Source organism: Polistes dominula, unplaced genomic scaffold (assembly GCF_049000335.1).
Source record: "Polistes dominula isolate Pdom_NZ unplaced genomic scaffold, Pdom_raw_medaka contig_19, whole genome shotgun sequence".
NCBI lineage: Eukaryota > Metazoa > Arthropoda > Insecta > Hymenoptera > Vespidae > Polistes > Polistes dominula.
Genome location: NW_028301058.1, coordinates 428,342 through 447,751, shown reverse-complemented (window position 1 = coordinate 447,751; position 19,410 = coordinate 428,342). Strand labels below are relative to the sequence as shown.

Sequence of the window (19,410 nt, the reverse complement as noted above, 5' to 3'; positions counted from 1 at the left end):
TACGACAATGTCGATGGTCATTATTTATTGGTCATATTTCACAAAGTAACCGGGTTTATTAGGACAAATGAACATTTTCGTTTGGTTTTCTGAAAAACAAAAACATAGATGTTGGTGCGAATGCAGAGATAGAAAAAAATAAATGTAACGCCTAGGTGTAAACCTACTACAACAGGCACGCACAATTCAATTTGGCAACAAACGTGAAATATTTAACGGATGCCAATCGACGTCTGTAAACTATTTCGTATACTCGATTTTTTACACCAAATTTATGGGCATAGGAAGTGAAACGTCGATATATATATATATATATGTATATATATGTACACGGAGATCTATTTTCAAACGTTTGCATTTCACGTATCCATGTATACTTCGTGCTAAACGTTTTTCGCGTATACACACACGGCACACCGCCCACGCATCGATGGACCCGATGGGAAAGCTAGACGCGCACAGATTTAAAGCTACACCATCTTAACCGATACTTTTTTACACTGGACATACAACATAGTACTCGCGTTAACGTATTGCTCTTGTCAGGACCTTCGAAAGCCCCGTATACAATTTCGTAAAGTTGTCCCTGTCCCTGTCCCTGTCATAAATCAAATCACACATATGATCGTTTCTAAACGAACCGAAAGGAAATATACTGTATTTGCATTGGTATTCAGGCAAGCTATCTGTAAAAATAACAAAATGTCTATAAACTCGATCTTATATTGTTTTAAAAATGTTTTGCAAGATATCGTGTCAATAATCTGTTGAATGAAATCACGTTGAGACGTTGACAAATTTAAAGGGTTCATATAGTTTATGTGTATGCATAGAATTATAGATAAACGATGTCGTAGAAAACTGGACGTTGAATCGACGATGGTTGCTAGACTAAAAAGAGCAACCGTGGAAAGCGGTGCGTGGTACTTTATTTTACGAGATGCACTTATTTCGGATCCCGCAGGGAGACTACTACTACACTATACCTACCGGTGAAACGTTCCACAAGGAAGACTAGAGGAGGGTCGACGAGGAGGGTCGGTTTGTGCACTGACCCACATTGTCGTTGCATAACGGGACGCCTTGCGAAATATTCGCAAGTTTAGTACCTCCGGGCGCGTCCACTGACGACGGCAATGCTCGTAAAAGGAAACCCCCCGCGGCTATCCCCCTTTGCTACGTGACAGAAGAGACTTTCTTTCTCTCTCTTTCTATCTTTCGTATAAACCCAACAACCCTCCAAAACTCTACGTCTGACCGCACGCACGCTGCTCACCATTTTTTCATTTGTTGCTTTCCATTTTTGTTCTCATTTTTATTTTTCCCTTTTCCATATTCTTCATCACCCTTAAAACTTACCAGTTCTCTCAAGGCTGATTAAAAACTCCTATTTTTCTTATAATTAATCTGATTTTTTATTGGAAATATACTTTGGTATAATCAGATTAGTTAGAAAATTTAGAGACAGTAATACTCGATCGTGTATCAATTTTATAAATGGGGTGCTTAGCGTTCACAGAGATGACATTTTATTACAACAAATAAAGGTTTAATAATTACTGATGCATTATCGTCATAACAATAGGATGATTAGTTTGTTCTATTCTCTCTGGAATGCTAAGACTTTGGTGTTTGAGATTATTCCTTTCTCTGTTTCCTTGACCTGTCGTAAAAGGTTGCCTAGTTGAACCCACAAAGTATTTATCGCGTCACGGTAAATTTCTATCCGTGTTCTTTGTCGTAGGGGTTTTAACCAATATTCGGTTATATTTCGAGGTGTGTATTCTGGGTGAACAAATATCGCGTGGAACTTTCCCATGTAGATTCTGGAAATATTCAGCTCACAGCCAAGTCGCTCAATGGGAACGTCACCTAATAAACGGTCTCGTAAACGTCGGGCTCGCGAATTTCGCTGGCGTCGAATTGGCTTGATGCGGGTTGAAACTAGAAACGGCATGACCACTTCTCTACAACGACACGAACAAAAACGATGCGACGATCGTCGTTGAAGTAAATTATTCTCTCTGATATTCGGCCCCGCACAGAACGTCGTCCTACGCGTCTACGTCGAAGAGCAAAGACCCTAATGTAAGTGTGTGTAAGTTTATACCTATGTATATGTATGCATACATAAAAGAAAGGCAGGGATAGAAGAAATCACGCATAAAGTTCGATCGAATCCTGGCGTTACCATCGATACCAAGTCGTTCTATGCAAATGCGCTTAAAATGAAAGTCGACAAAAAAAAAAATCATATAATTAGGATATTTCGAGTATGCGTAAAGTTTCGTTCAAAAGCCTAGCCTCATAAATGGCTGATGAATGCTGTGTCATTGAGTTGTCCAAGTAATTTGGACTTGAAGAATTTTGAAGAAAGAAAAAGAGAGCTAAACTAAAGTATAGGATTTATCAGGTAATTCTTGTTTTTTCTCTGACAACTTTGAAAACCAGTTTGTACGGTTGGTCAGGCTACCTAGTCACTATGTAGGTAAGTAAGTGAGTAAGTAAGTAAGTAGTACTTATGAGAGAAAGATAATTACAATTGAGAAATCCTATCTCCTTTGTGAACGTATCTTCTTGAAGTTGTATTGGAGATCAATAAACATTGATATAGAATAGAATATAGTTGGAACTCCGACGATAAAGAAAAAGATCTCGACATGGAGAGTCGCATGGTCGACGAGAAGGAACTTGGGGGCTGCTCGATGCAAAGTTCGCGTAAAAGGATCGGTCGATGTTTAACGTTCCATCGACGATATGATACAGGCGGAGTCTTTGCGGGGGCGCAGTGTTGGAGATGATACGAAGAAATGGAGAGGAAGAGGGACATAGAGGTTGAACAGTAAATCGGCTGCACTTTTAATTGACAGGAATGTTTAGCGGTAATGAACGGCGAATGAATAAAAGAGGGCCGGAGGGCGGGATAATCTAACTGAAAGAGAGAGAAGGAGGAGGAGGAGGAGGTGGAGGAGAAAGAGAAGAAGAAGAAGAAGAAGAAGAAGAAAAAGGTTATCGGCAGTAGCGCAGGAAGAGAGAACGTCGTCGTCTTTAGAAGGAGAGCGAAGGAGCGCGGAGCCGCGACTAGATAGAGACACGGCGTACCTCGCCAGCCAAGAGCATAAACATCCTCTGGAACGGCATTGCCAGTGGTGGTGGTGGTGGTGGTGGTAGACTTGAGTGGAGTGGAGTTGAGTATAGTACAGTGGAGTAGAGTGGAGGTGGTGGAGGTGGTGAACCTGGCGGGGGCAGAGCGCGCACGTTCCGCAGAGTGGGCGTATCCATCGAGTTCCTACCACGGCAGCCGGGGTGTTCTATGACGCTATAGATCATGCGGGCTCCGCCTGGTAGGCGGGCACTGCCTGCCAGTTGGTACGCCAGTGCACTACTTCGCCCCGCAGCATTAGCCAGTGTTGCCAGCGATGCCCTTTGCCTTATGCTTTCAGCCTGCCACTGTCACTGTCATCGTCCCTGTCATCGTCATCGTCATCGTCATCGTCATCCAAACGTCAACTATCCTATCTTTTGCTCATATCATTCTTTCTCCTACCCGCCAAAAACGACTCAATCGAAGAGAATTAAGCGAATTATTGCAACTTTAAACTCATATTTCTTGAATACAAGGAATTTTACCATACTTCGATTGTTTAAATTGTATCTACAGTGAAAAAAAAAACAATTGAACGAATTTACTTTTAATTGGGAATTGTTCTCATGAAAACTGTTGTTCGGTATTTCTTCATTCGAATATACTTATTTGTTTGGAGGTTATGTCGTGATTATAGGCATTTTATTTTTGCATATTTCTCTTGTTGCAATCTTCATTGATATGTGAAAACATAGCAATTGAAAATATTTTTGTACATTTATTATTTAACATATAACTTCGTGTCAAAATGAAATATTAAGAAATGTGCAATAAAAGTAACCTGCCATAATCCATTAAAGAATTTAATTTATGATAATTATTCTAAATAGTACGATTATAATATTTGAGAGAGTACTTTGTAGATATTGTACACCATTATGTACACCACTATAAAATTGATTTACGAAGGTATATATCTGTTCTATAGGACGATTTCTAAATGTTAAATACTTGTTTCGTTACTGGCGATTTGCCAATTTACATTGTTACGAACGTGTCATTATTACTCAAGTTACTAAATAAATAAAGCGTTGGTGTTACTTCGTCAACATAAAACTATTCATTATTGTCAAATATTTCTTCTGTTATAGTATGCCATAATATATCAATGTATAAATTACGATAACAGTTATTTTTTTCTTTTGTGATATAAATTTATACTTAAAAAATTACAACATTAAAATTGCATGATTGCACGTTGATTACTTTACAAATAAAATCCTATTTAAAGCCTAAGCTGACTATTTGAATTTAGTTTATATATCTAAACTACTCAACGATGCTGAACAGTAGTTTGGAACAGAAGGAGAAGTATTTTTGAGGTTAGTTTACTAAAATATCGTCTCGTGTCTAAACCCCGATAGTCTCGAAGTCATTTACATTTTCTGATCGAAGGTAAAGTAAAAGTGCATCGTATACGTACTCACCTAACAGGATGGTGTCGCGATAAGAAGATATTCGAATGAAAACTTTGAGAAACTCACAGGTGTGTCCTCGCGTCGCCGTAAAACCGCGCACGTAGAGAAGCGCCTCTCGCGGCAGCTAATAGAAGCGTAGGTCGTTTGAAGCGTGTTCATTCCCCTCCCGTGTAGGCACTTTCCTCGTGTCGCACGCGGAGAACAGATACCGTGAACGTGGGCCCCGCCTCTTTTTTCGAGCTTCTTTTGTGCGCGCACTGCTTTCAGGCCCTTCACTAAAACGCATTTTCCAAACATTTTTATAATTTCGTTTCTTGGAATTCCTTGAAAAGATAACCGAAAGTCTAAAAATAAAAGTGAAACAAAAGAAATCTGTGGACAAAATCAGTTTGTGTTCCAAGAAAAAACAATTGCTAAACGTTTCAAAAGGAATCCAGCGAAAACAATAGTCTTTTAGTTTTCCAGGAATTGTATTTGTGTAATGATGAATATCTCATCTTCATAAAATAGCCATGCAATCAGGATACGTTTTATCCTTGTTCATCATTGTAATTCGCTCATTCGCTCGGTAAAGGAGTCTCTTAGTGCATACGATAGACGTTTCACGGAATTTCCCTCCCCCGGTTGGCCCTCTCTTCTATCTTTGTATTCGCGTGCGCGAGGCGCGAACGGTCGAGTTAAACGAAAGAGGTGGGGAGGAGAGAAAGGAGGAGAAAGAAGAAAGACGCGAAGCGACGCGGCTGGACTGAGTGCGACGGAGAGAAGAAGGAAGAGAAGGTGGAGTAGGAAGGAGAAGAAGGAGGAAGAGGTGGAGGTGGCGAGGAGAGCGACGAAACGAGAAGTATAGAAAGGAGTGAGAGAGGGAAAGAGGACTGCTACTCCTGGGGCCCCCCACCATGCGGCCTGCCGCCGCGACGCCAGTCCGTAGTCAGTCAGCGCTGGACCGCCGCCCGCTCGATTTCGCGATCCACGAACGACGGTAGCCTCCACCTCCTCCACCACCTCCTCCTTCTCCTCCTCCTTCTTCATCTTCTTCGTTTCTCTCTCTCTCTCTCTCTCGCTCTCTCTCTCTCTCTCTCGCCCTTGCTCTTGCTTACTACCCCTTTCCTTCCAAACATTCTCTCTCTCTCTTCTCTCTCTTTTTCTCTTCAAACTCACTTACTTTTCTTCTAATTTTCTCTCTTTTTCTATACTGTCGTTTCATCTTAATCTTTCTATATTTCTTTCTTTGTTTCTTTCTTTTGCTTCCATCTTCACGAACGTCGCGCGCGAGTTTCACGAACGGAATCTTTCGTGATTGATACCGAAAATCGCGAGACAAAATCCTATTTACTTCTTCTTCTTCTTCTTTTTATTCCTAATCTTTATTATCAATTGTTTTCGTGAATTAATTATTATAATCGCGTATAACGCGTATAACGCGAAACAAAAGGAGGCTTCGAGATCGTACTTTAACCTTCTTTATTTCAGTTTTATAAGTTGCTGTATTCACTTCTTTTCTTACATAGGTGTACTCATGTCGTTCGACCAATGATATCGATGGAGACGACCACAAAATAGTTTGATTAAAGTGCGGGTTAACGCGGAGCGCGGCGATCGGTTTCTGACATCTTAGATTTCTGACTTCTTCTCTTTTCGCGCCTACAAATTCGAAGATGGCCGAAGAAGTACGAGACTGGTATCACTGCGTTTTATTCGATAACTTTTTTAACTTACTTTTGCAATCTGCAATTATTATTATTACGAATACTCGACGATGATTATAGTTTAATGCAAAAGTGTGAAATATTCATCAAATTATTATATGAATAGTATTAATCGTTATATTAAACAGCAGCATAATACAGAAATTCAATACATAAATCTATACAGTTGCTCACGGACTACGGTGTATATTGGTAAGAAGAGATAAGAAAAGAAAAAGAAGACAAAGAAGACAAAGAAGAAACAAAAAAAAAACGAGTGGAAAAGTGCATATGTGTTTTTCGGTTGTTCCGATAAAAAGCAAAGAAAATAAATTATATGGTGTCTTGTACAAAAGCTAACGATGAATAGCAAGTGCCGTATAAGGAAGATGATGAGAATGACGATGATGACGATGACGATAACGATAACGTTAATGAGGAGGAAGATGATGAAAAACTCGACGATTAAATCGACAAAGAAAATCGAATCTCCGTCGATAACAATGAGGTAGTGGTGGTCGTCGGACACGTGTTGTGTGCTTGGGTGAACTGTAGTGCGCGCGGGAAATATAAAGAGAGGGAGAGAGGGAGAGAGAGAGAGAGAAAGATAAATAGATAGAAAAAAAAAAGATAAAGAGGAAGACTGTCGGTATTTGTTTCCCGCGTTTCTTCCTTTGTCAGAATTTTTCTATGTGTGCGTAAAGTCGCGTTCTATTATCAAGATCAATTCATCGAAGAGATTGAGAAGAAAGAAGAACTGGAGTCCACAGGGATAATTGAACAACCCCGCAGGACGCAGATGCCCCGAAGGAAACAGCACGCACCGCAACGAATGAAATGTAAGTCATTTAAATCTAACACATTTTTTCAAAATTATTTGTCAATATATTTTGACGATCTAATTGTAAGTTCATGCACGCTTTTAACAGCACGTAGAGCGTCGGCAAGCCACGTGCTGTTAATTTTATCTCCGATTTCACAATAGCTTTTCATCGTTGTCGGTTTGTACCATCGATGCTATCAATTTCTTTTCTTCTTTTTAAAGCTTTTTTTCAACTTTTCAAATGGAAAGATACATACAAGAATAAACCTGAATGCATGCAAACGGTAGTCTATTCCTTCTTCTGTCCCTTGCTACTGTGCCCTTTTATAGTTTGGATATGGTTTTTCTTTTGAAACTCTTCTAAGAACCTAAGATACCTAGAAATATACCTGAATGGTTGCTTTAACAAAGTAACCAAACTTATATACAAAATACAAATCGTCAGTTTGTCTCCTAGGATTAACAATTTGTTCATTAAACATTTTTTTTTTTTCAAACAATATTGTGATTTAATCATTAATGCTACTGCGCCTACGCAAAGTCTCTTAAGTGCATACATAAAATGTATGTGTCATTGGTAGACAGTGAAGAAGTACAAATTAGAAAGTCAATGTTTTTAATGGAGGACAAACTGTGGCCGAAGAGGTTAATTATGGTCACAAAAACCACTGAATACGCATACGTTTTTCTTCTGTCAATCCTATATTTTTCTCTTTCTTTTTTTGTTCTCAACCTACCTCAAGCTTCTATACAAAGACAATATCAGTGTCTAATTTTCTAAATCTCCAAATTTATATAAAAACAAAAAATTTCTAATCTCAACATGTCAGGAGTTCTTATACTCCTGCATATGTGTGTGTCAATAGTGATTCGACTTTAACTAAAGTTAAAATTTAAAGTGTCGATCAAAGAGTGGTCAGAATAAAATAAAAAAAAAAGAAAATACAAGGGGAAGAAGAGGATTTCGAAGACCGTAACGCGCGCCATGCTGCTTTTCCCACGTGGGGAGCCATGAGGCGTAAACAAACTCGCCCCCCAACGGAGGACGCCATCTTGGTGAAGTTCTGCCGGAAACATTTACAATTCACTTAACTTGCCCTCCACCCAAAACTTACCAAAGAACCGATAAATCTTTGTCTATCTGTCTATCTGCCTGACTTTCATACGCGCATGCGTGCAATCCCTTCTAGCGGCGAACATAAATTCAAAATTTTATGTCCATGTCACATTGTAATCATCCAAAAAAAAACCCCGAAATTAATGGAAGCAGTGCAGGAGGACAGTATTGATGTTATCTTGAAATCAATTACAATATTCGATATTGGAAAGATTTCTTTTATTTATTTACTTGTCTCTCCCAGGACGACAGTCTGAAAGTTTTTTTATTTAATAAATGCGACAATGTTTTAATAATCGAATTTAAATTCATGGATATCGATTGATAAAAATATGAGACTAACGCGTACAGAGATGGAATATGATATCGAAATGAAAAGAAAGGAAATCGTGAATTTCCGATTCGGATTTTGATGTATTTGAAGTCGAACGAATCTCATATTCGAATGCTATAAATCCGAAAGTAAAATGATATGTGGGCCAAGGCGATGCATCGATGATTTCTTAGCGATCTTTATGCTCTCATAACTGAAATATATAGGTATGAAAATACCTAGCTCTAACAGCTTCAGTTATAGACGAGATTCTTTGCCAAAAGGTACAATCTACTTATTTACTTATTTACGATTTGTTATATAAATGTTCAAATGGTTTTCATGCTTTCTTCGTGCAATAGAAATGCAAATTGTAAATCCCCGATTTTTTGTCACGCTCATTTGTATTCTGTAAATATCATGAAAATCAAGCGATTCTAGTGCAGGTTGTTAATTTGACATTAAACTAGAATATTTGTAAAATATTATCGATCAGTTGTATAAAAATAATTTATACTAATATTATAATAGTATATAAAAGCAAGTTGATCTAAAGGATAAAGTCATCAGCGAAAGTCATCAGCGTTGCGAGGCCTAAGAAAATAAGAAAATATGGCCTGCAGCCTCCGGATAAAAGCGAAGTGCGAGCCCGACCATGGTTGTTAATTTCTTCCCTTCGATTTATGATGTCCCGTTCTCCAAAAGATCTCACAAAACATCGATTCGTTCGGATCGATCTCTCAAGTATGTATCGGTACCCCAGCTTGGTTCGAACTCTACCAAAGAGAACTAATTAGCAATATTTTAACGATGAACTATTGCCAGTCTTCTTCGATCCCCTCTCTCTATTTTCAGCGGTAACATACTTGATGAAAAGCCAATGTATTATATAAAGATACATACTATCTAGGTGTATCAATCAGACAGATAAAAAATGTAAAATCAATGAATCATTGATATCCCGTGAAATTTTGTTTGAACATCTCTATAAATAAATATCATAAATATTTGTTGAAATTTATTTACCTGAAAAGCATTAGGTTGCTTAATCTTGTTTGCTTTTTAATTTATTTTCTGTATATAAATGTTAATTGTTGTGAATAAAATGCATAGCAGTAACGTAACAATGGGTCTTTGACTGTTATTTATCGGAATACCTAGAACGTTGAAGGACATTTACAAATATCGAACGATCGATTAGCAGCGTTAAAAACGCGTTTTATCCCTCGTGTACGATAGGTGTCATCGTGTAGTGGAATTTGGTGAAAAATTGTGAACACGGTACGATCGACGTCACTACAGGCCGCTAATAAAACGCGTCATACATCGGTATGCTTGGGAAAGGTGCATTAATCGCGTGCTTGGAGACGGATTTACGGCATCCACCGCAAAATTCGAATCCTGCGCAACAGGTGCAGCGTAGATGCATCTTCGCATCTCTCGTCGTCTTAAAACGCTTTAACGCGAATACTTACTCGGTTTTAGCGTTAAGCAGAAATCACAGTCTACACAGTGTTTATAATCAATCAATCAATCAATCAAAATATATTTGTAATTTACAATTAATTGGTACAATAAACAAAATTCAATAAAAAGTCAAGACATTTTTAAATGAAAACCTTACAATCATTGGACAATTCGTGATATTTAATTAATATTCTATTTCTAATATATAAAACGAGTAGCGTCAGTTTTATCATACCCTTTCAACATGTATAGAAATATTTTCTCTTTTACAGCATCCATAAGATTATTTTTGTTTTTTTCAACAGAAAAACCGAGTAAATGTGTAAAAGATAGATGAAAGAAAATGAGAAAATCGAATCGTTTACTTAGGTTTAAATCGAGAATCGTGGAGTCTGTCGTCTTTTCGCGGCTCTCAACGCGTTTATTTCATTCATAAAGTACGACGTAGAGGAGTTGTAGACTGCGCACGCGTATTCTCTTTGAATTTCGTTCAACTTCAACTCGGTTTGGTTCGGGTTGGCTCGGCTTGTTCGACGCTCTCTTTGCTGCCGGATATTTTCGGCTCAACGAACGAAAGACGAACAGAGACAGACATAATGATAGAATGAGAAACAGAGAAAGAGAGAAAATCACAGACGTTCTTGACTCGACGAAAGGAACGTTGAGAGGGTAAAAGAGAAAAGCTTCAAGTAAGTAACTAAGTAAAGTTAAGTAGATTCATTCGTTGAATTCATGACAAGATATTCACTGTAGAGAATGATGATAATTCAACGGAAATGATCGATTTGATGACATTCTGAAATTCTACGATATTTAACATCTTTAGTTTAGGTAAAATATAAAAAGAAATAACATTTATGAATAACGAGACTATGAGATACCGTTCGTTCTTTCGTTCGTTTGTTCGTTCGTTCGTTCGTTCGATTATATTTAAATCGTTGTCTGGTCGTTCATTCCAGAAGAGGACAAATCGATTTTCGAATACAGCTGGCCTCAAACCGTGCCAAAAAAAAAAAGTCTTCTCTTCGTCGGATTAATAATTAAATTTGAAGTATCTAAAAACAGCCATCGTTCAGATTACATTTACTTCTTCGATTGGTTAACTTTTCATGAGACAACCATCGAGTTTTCAACGAAATTCCATTCTTTCTTTGATCTTCTTTTTCTTCATGGTCCTCCTTGTTTTGGACGAAATATTTTTTATTCATCTATTTCGACGATAAAATCCTGGATCTTGTTAACAATTATTTCTTATTTTGAATCGTTTAGCAAAATGACTTCTTTTTAATATACACAACTAACATGAACCCGAGAATTTAAATATTTGCATTAGATTTTAATGTATAATTTATTATTTTTATATCAGTTAATTTCCTGTATAACATTACAGTTTTTTTTTAAACTTTACTTGATTTCATAAATAATTTATAAGAACATTGAATCTTTCTCGATGAACATAACATATTTTGAAACGTTTAAGGAAATAGTTTAAGAAACCGTTAAATTACCATATTGTCGTAAGAAACTTTGCGAAAAGTTAATCTTAATGGTGTCCACTTGAATTTATCTAATCATTATGAGTCACATTAGCAGCTAGTCGATCTATCAAACTAGTTTTAAATGATTACTAGGTTTATTATAGAATACTTATAAATAAATACAAATATTTCTATATAATAGAATATTTGTCAATATTGATTTGAATTTTGTATTATATTGTTGTTTGTTAATAATAAATTGATCTTAGTCGTTAAAGATGAGGAAACGGGGAAAGAAAACTTGTAAAAAGAATTCACGTCGTTCTCGAAGTCAAACACGGACGGATATAGAAAGTTTCGAAAGCTGAACGATACAAGCGAAAGACATAAATTCGGTAGATACGAATCTATTTTTATTCGACGTTACGGAGTATATATGTTAACTTGTGATTTGTGCACGCATAATCTTTAAAGTGACAAAAAAAAAAAATATTACCAGGATTCTTCGTCGATGATGAAACGAAGATATTCGAAGAACGCTTTATTAGTACACTAGACTACCGTATACCGCAAGTTGTATTCACATTTTCTTAATAACTGCTGCAGATACAGAAGTTTGTACACAAAAAAGAATATCAATCATGTCAAGATCGATATTTCTGATTTCTTTCAAGAAAAATAATTTATTATAATATAATCATATAATCATTAAAATGAAATTCATCAAAATTGAGTAAATATCAAATATTGTATTATGTTCCTTATACCTTTTTCTCTTTATAGACGGGAAGCCTCGTTATAGAAATAAAAAAAAAGAAAACGTGATTTTTTCCTAAACGTTTGCGTGCGATGAAAGAAAATAAGCTTATGCCTACCTGTGAAAGATGTTATTTAAATTTTATGACAGTTTTCTAGAAAAGCGACGTTACTTTGTAAAAATGAACGATCAAGATGAAGAAAAGAATAAGAGATCCGATAGAAAAAGGTGAATATTTTAGTTAACGAAAAAAGAAAAGGAAAAAAAAATATGATTTAACAAAGTTGAAAAATCAGATGCTAAAAGGAAGGAAGGAAGGAAAGACGACCGACCGACCGATCCATAGCGAGAACCCATTGCGCTAACTTTCACCTCAGACAATGCCTAGCGCATTTTTAGGACCCGGAGAACTGCCTTCTTCTTGCCGTCATAAATCCTTCAACGCGATGAAAAAGGGGCGCGACCTTCGTCGCTCGCAGAACTTTTCGTGACGAGCCAAAGAACGAAACGATTTATCCGAGGTTGCATCGCTTTCCAAGTAGATTCTTTGAAAAAAAAAAAAAAAAAAGTAAGCCTACACATTCTTATTTTGAATTCCATACAATCTATAGGGTATTCCAAGAGTTTCTATTTCGACGAAAAAGAAAAAACAAAACAAAATTTAATATTTAAAGGTACGAATTTTTTGTGTTACAAATGATGTCGCGTAACTGTAAACCGATCAGAAAGCTTCATTGCAATTCCTTAGATTAAAAGAGTTGAAGTAGAAGAAGGAAATGCTTTGAATAATATGAAAGTCGTACTGTGTGTAATACCGTACGTCGTTATTCGTATGGCTTTGGTGTACGATCGGTTATCGTGCTATTTAATTATAACCGTGATCTGATTTATGCACAGATCGACATCTCGCCCGCGAGTTTATATCCGTTGTCGCGTTCCGATCTTCTCTCTCTCTTTCAGCAACGTTATTCGTGCCCACTATGCATATAGAAAATTACGATCTACTCGTATCGTTGACTTTTCCAACGAGAAGGAGGAAGGGTTGCTTGCTAGGCTCTATATAGATAGATAGGTTATACCTATTCGTTCACGGCAATGCGTACAGCTAATTCCAATATCAATTTCTCACTCTTCTCACTCGATTCGAAATAAACCGGTGATTTATATCTAATGCCTTTCCACGAGTTTCAAAATCTTTCATTGGAAACGATGAAAAGTGTACAATTATCACGACCTGTGGGATGGACAATTATTCATATATCTTCACGATTATCTTTTTTTCTTTTTACTATAGAACAGGATATTCCAATTTTTTTAAAGTATATATATATATATACATGTATGTATTAAAATAATATGATCAAAATTGATACTCTTGATGGATACTCATCATTTTAATTTGATTGTAAATTAATTATTGCATTTGAGGTTCATATTCAAAATCGATCGTTAGTAGAATTTAATATATTAAAATATAAATAATAAATTAGAGTTGCTAGAATTTCATAGATTTAATAAGATTGAAAAATAAAATCCGGTGATGTGAACTTTCGGTTGTTGCATCGTTGCTAAAAAATTTGGTTATCGGGTAAAATAAAGTTTTGAGAAAGAGAGAGAGAGAAAAAGAAGCTGTATATTAAATATCTTTTTAGAAGAACAAATAAAGAAACGATAAAAGTCATCTCGCGCATCAAAGGATCGTCCATGCGTGAAACGATTCGATAGTTACATTTCCGTACTACGAACGTTCTATGCAATCGAGTCAGCTTTCTAATCGGTTTCCGTTACTTCCGGTAATCGTGATTTACACGCGATATTACTTTACGAGTAAACACGCCAAAGGCAACGGTTAGAGATTAATGAGAATTCTCCAGAAGATCTTCCTGATTTTCGCTTTGGAACCTTTTGCTACGATGCTAGGGATACCCCTCAACCCTCTCCCTCCCTTCCCCCCCACCCCCCCACCGACAACATTTGACTTCGTAGCTAAAGCCTAAGTAAGATAAATGAATTTACTATCGATGTTGCTGCTTACTTTCCGATCGTCGTTCAAAGAACTTTGTTCTTCTTATGTTACCAAAGACGTAATGACCGAGAATAATTTAAAGAAATCTACAATGTTGGTCAATCGATTGACGACGTTAAACTATGAAACGACTACTTCGTTCATAAATCCTAAACTTTATGGATCCTAAGTCAAAGTTACATAACGTGAACTTTATCTTTTGCCGCCTAACCATCCCATCCGTCACACCTTTTTTTTTTTTTTTTTTAATTCTTTTTCTTTACCTTTATCTCGTTGTTTCTTCTTACATTTCTCTTTTTTTTTTTCTTTTTTTTTTTTTTTTTAAAGTCGTTTCGTTAAGTCTACATATGCAAGGCATCAATCAATTTAAATGAACATGACGTAGATTAGAACGATGGTGATATTTCAATGAGATTTCCTTTTCAAATGTATATTCTATCTAAATTTTTTTTATGTCGAACTTACGAGATAAAAGTCAAAGCAAACCTTAACCCATTTGCATCATATGGTGTAAAATTGTATAAAAAAAAAAAATAAAATAAGAGATAACAAAGAGAAGCTAAATAACCAATCATCATTGCATCTAAGCACTGTGTGTGTGTGTGTGTGTTATTTTATTAATTAAATATTTGGATTCAATGTCGAACGCAGCCGTGTATAGGAACCAGGAAAATTGAGCTTATATATACGCTTATGATGCACATGGGTTAAGACACTTAAAAAAGTAGAAATAGCGTTAAAGTTAAAAATGATAGTTAACATACATTTGCTGTATTTTGTCCATATCCAATGCTGCATATCCATCTGCATTTCTTCATATATCCATATATGTTTGTATCACTGTTTAACACTGCACACACATACACTCGCGCTTATATGTATATCACTTACATAGAAAGAAAATGCACACACGTATACACGATGCGAAGAAATCCATTTGATATTTTTCTAATATCGGTTGTTAACTCTGCCGACACACGTAAGTAACTGAATGCTAGGAGCTTCAAATATAACGAAGTATAGTCGATGAATTCCGAACATACACGAAGGTCAATGTCTTTGTAAATTTATCGTCGAGATATTTATTAGAATAAAAATGATTTCATTAGGAATATAAACAAAAGTTGAGAAGTAAGAGAACTGCGTAAAAACGTTCAATCATTAGTTGTATTCTTTCTTTTATTATTGTCTTGTTTTTTTTTTTTTTCTAAACGTCTTCGAAAGTATCTCCGTGTTTTCTTTTGTTTATATATTCTTCTCTCTCACTCCTCGGCTGGTGAATACCTCAACGTATAATCCGTTTTTTCTAAACGTGTTAAAAATTATCCTCGTATTTTCTTTTGTTTATATATTTTGTTCTCTCACTACTCGGCTGGTGTATACTACCTCAACGTAAAATATGTTTTATTTTATTAAGAGATATCGTTGACTCGAGAATTTCGAATTCGTTGACTTTCGTGTACTTTCGATAATTGTCGTATGATGAGGAAGATGTTAACAGACAGTCTCCTTTAAGCGTCGGAAGAATGAATAACGTTGTTAGATTAGTATAGAATATATTTCGCGTCGCGTATACGCATGTGTATTTTCTTAATATGCAAGTGATGTGCATATATATGCTAGTGTGTGTGTAGTGTAGTGTTAAAGTGATACATACATATATGGATACGTGCAAACACGGATACGAGCAGGCAGACATGGATATTTGCAGACGTGGATACGCAGCATTGAAAGTAAGGAATAAATACACCTAATGTAAGTAATTATAATTTTTTATCTGTAGTATACTATATTTTACCAAAGGTATTAAAAGATACTTCGTGAAATTTTCGGTTGATATTATCATTAGTTTAATTTTTTTTCCTGTATAAATTATTAACTATTGCTATGAGATGGTTGTTTAATTAATTACGTGATATTTTCTTTTTCTACAATCTTAAATTATTTTTATACAATAATTTCATGAGATTTGGGTCATAATTATTTTGTATATTTTTGTTTTTTTTTAGAAAGTATACTCCATCATAATAGCATAATATATTTCTTTCAGTCATTAGCATATTTAAATAACATACAGAACATAAATCTTTATCAATGCCCGAATATTTTAATGATCGACTTTATGTATAAAATGCTGAAATACGAAGTTCTTTTTTTATTATTGGTATTTTTCTATTTAAATATAATTAAAAAAAACAAGACATTCCTGATAAGGATTTATATTTGATTCAATCTTATAATGTAATTAGATTAATACTTGTTTTTTTAATTTTATTACAAGCTTGAAACGATGAAGTGTCGTGATTGTAACCCTCGATTTAGGTCGTGCATAGAAAAAAAGAAAAAAAAAGAAAATGAATATAACGTATCTTGGCAGATTTTCCTTTCTTTATTTTTCTACTGTCTTTCTTTCTCTCTTTTATTCTAAGCAGTCCTAATAAATTAGCCGTAGGAAAAGACGGTTGTATGACAGATGCCCGATGGTTGCCATAAGGGAGCCGTTGAAGACGTTCACTGCTGCTGATGGCAGCACATCAAAGCGCATATCCGTAGAAGCGTCCCCACCGTGTCGTTGTTTTATGTTTACCAAGAGATTCGTCTCTCTTTTTTCTTTTCTTCCTGACTTTCTTTCCATCTCTTTTTCACTATTGCAGTATGCGAGAAACGTCGTGTCGGATGGGTATACATTACTGAGAAAACATTCTCCAATGAAGAATCCGTATAGTCGTTTCCATAGAAGTCTATAATATTGTTTCGACGATAAATCGACTCGAAGTAAATCCCCTTCTTATGCTTAGCCAGGAGGAAAGCTTCCTTAGAAAATCTTAGACGTTGGAGAAACGATAGATTAACACCTACGTCTTTTCTCAAGTCTTTTAATGGGCTATAAATTATTATTACAAAGGCGTCACTCCCTTTCTCTCTTTTTCTGATATTCTGGAAAGATCATGCACATAATTCCTGAATCTCTCACGTTGTATCATTTAGAAATGATCGGGTATCGTTGATGTTCCAAGACTTCACGACTTTGATGGATCGATGCTTACATAAGCTGGCATTGATTAGTTTCGCACTGAGAAAACTTTTATTACAAAACCTTTACTTAGGTATGCTACTATTTAAACAAGTTTTTATTTTATGTTTCTAGATAATTGTAGATGCAGTCCCTTTAGAATAATGGATTTTAAATTTATTTTATTTTTTTTTTATTGATTTATTTACATATTTTTTCAATGGAAATTTTCACTAAATGAAATGAATCGAAAATGTAATGGAAATACAAATACATTTCATTTCGATATTAAATGGTAAAATTTAGAGGAATATTGAGGTAAATTTGATCCTGCTAAAAGAGCACGCAAATATTTATGAATTTATTTGCAAATAAATAATAAATAAAACAACAAAAAAATATAATAAATTCAATTATTTACGTAAGTCATTTGTATACGTAGGCGTATTTATATATACGTATGAATAATGCAATAAATTTGAGTTTAAATAAAATTTTGCAATACATCTTACTAACTAATTTTGTAATAATATTCTGTTGCATATTGTTTTTAAAAATTTCCATTATAAATTGAGATATTTTCCATTGTAAAAAAAAATGAAAATAATGTATAAAAATTTCTAAGGGACAGTATTTGTCCAAGATAGAAAACGATGATCGTCAAAGGTTACGGTAGGAAAGAATGCAGTCGACATATAGCTATGGCGAATAAGAATAAGGCAGACGAGAAGAAGAAGAAGAAGTCTTTAGGTAGAAAACGAAGCGGAATCGGTGGTGGCGGGTTTCGGTGCGAGTCCTCAGAACGTAGAACGTGCCGGCACGCTTAAGTGACTTTCGGTGTTTGGCCTTTGCACGCGGCGAGAGCCTTTTGCCTTTGCGACAAGATCCACGGGCGGCGAGTACTCATGGTTTTAAGGGGAAGGGAAAGTAGGTTGGGTGATCGTAGGGAGGAGGTAGAACCGCCAGTAGCACCAGCACCAGTACCAGCACCAGTACCAGCACCAGCATCAGCACCACCAACTCAACCCTCCAACCTTCCATAATTCAATGCTCCTTCGAGCAGATAGCTAAATCACAACGGCGGACGACAGAGAGAGAGAGAGAGAGAGAGAGAAAAAGAGGTAAAATGGTTGAGGAAATGAGAGAAAGGGAGAGAGCTCGTAACGCGCTCATGAGCTTGCTAAGGAGATGGAAAAAGCATGACGGGGGGTGACGAACGAGTAGTGGAAATCAGAGTAACTTTCCATCCACGCTATTTTCCAACTTCGTAAACGAGGGTGGACGCACTCTCCGTACGTATCGTCTCCGGGTATCTCCGATATACCTATTTACAGAGGTTTTTATTTTTTTTTTTAGAAAGAAACTGTAAGAGTAAATGTTTTAGAATGATGTGTATCTTTGATTAACTTGCATCGATAAATGAAAATATTTGTATATTGATATTTAGGGTTAGTTTGAGTAAGAGGGAATGGGATAATTAATTAATTGTATTATTGTTTTAAGTATGCTTGTAATAATATATGCATGTCAATATTGTCCTCAAAATTTTGACCTTTCTTTTTTAACAAATTCATCGGTTAGTTGGTTATTTAGACTGTCTTGTAGATTTTCATTTTAGCTTTGCGGTGCCATAAACGATGACAGTACCAAGAGAAAAATAATATTAGGGCAAGTTGCATTTGCTAGTATAATGAAATATATGAACGCATAATTTTCGCATGACGTATTTAAGTAAGTACATATATCTAACGTTAGTTTGTAACAGTGATCTATTGATTTGCCGTTAGAACGGACCTTTCATATTCTGACGTAAGTCGAGACACGAGTTAAGTCCAAGCACAACGATCTCGATTTTTCCAACTACTTCCACATATCTGTAAGTCATTAATCAGTCATCTCGAGAACTATATATATAGGTAAAAGTAAGTATGTACAATCAGATTAAATACATATATAAAACACGTGGGTATTTGTTTGTATTTAATAATTACAATCTTGACACGAAATAAAATTCTCCCTCGCGTTGAAATTATGTTGGCGGGTAGAGCGTTAAGAGTTATTGTACAATTTTTGCGGCTATAATGTCAAAAGTTGAAAATACAGCAGGTAGTGGAAAGAAGAGAAAGAGACAGAAAAAGATAGAGTAACAATTTCCAGTGGTAATTCGG

The 19,410-nt window shown here is 35.8% G+C and overlaps 2 protein-coding genes across 7 annotated transcripts in view; one reads left to right on the top strand and one right to left on the bottom strand.

Moving 5' to 3' along the window:
- The window catches only part of LOC107068852 (uncharacterized), a 50,404-nt gene that overhangs the window by 29,535 nt on the left and 1,459 nt on the right, over positions 1–19,410 (bottom strand). For 2 of the 4 annotated variants that reach the window (XM_089175786.1, XM_015325653.2), the window contains exon 1: positions 4,573–5,175. The exons of the other annotated variants lie outside the window; for them this stretch is intronic. The gene's annotated coding sequence lies outside the window, so the exon portion shown is untranslated. Of the gene's footprint in view, positions 1–4,572; positions 5,176–19,410 lie in introns of those variants that run through there. 4 annotated transcript variants of the gene reach the window in all.
- Positions 5,407–19,410, top strand: part of tio (zinc finger domain-containing protein tiptop) — a 124,626-nt gene continuing 110,622 nt past the window's right edge. The window contains exons 1-2 of one of the 3 annotated variants that reach the window (XM_089175781.1): positions 5,407–5,542; positions 6,072–7,087. Coding sequence is in view for 1 of the 3 variants with exons in the window: in XM_015325652.2 (XP_015181138.2) it covers positions 7,048–7,087 (40 nt within the window). In the remaining 2 variants the exon portion in view is untranslated. Of the gene's footprint in view, positions 5,543–5,673; positions 7,088–19,410 lie in introns of those variants that run through there. The other 2 variants (XM_015325652.2, XM_015325651.2) reach the window with 2 other exon arrangements.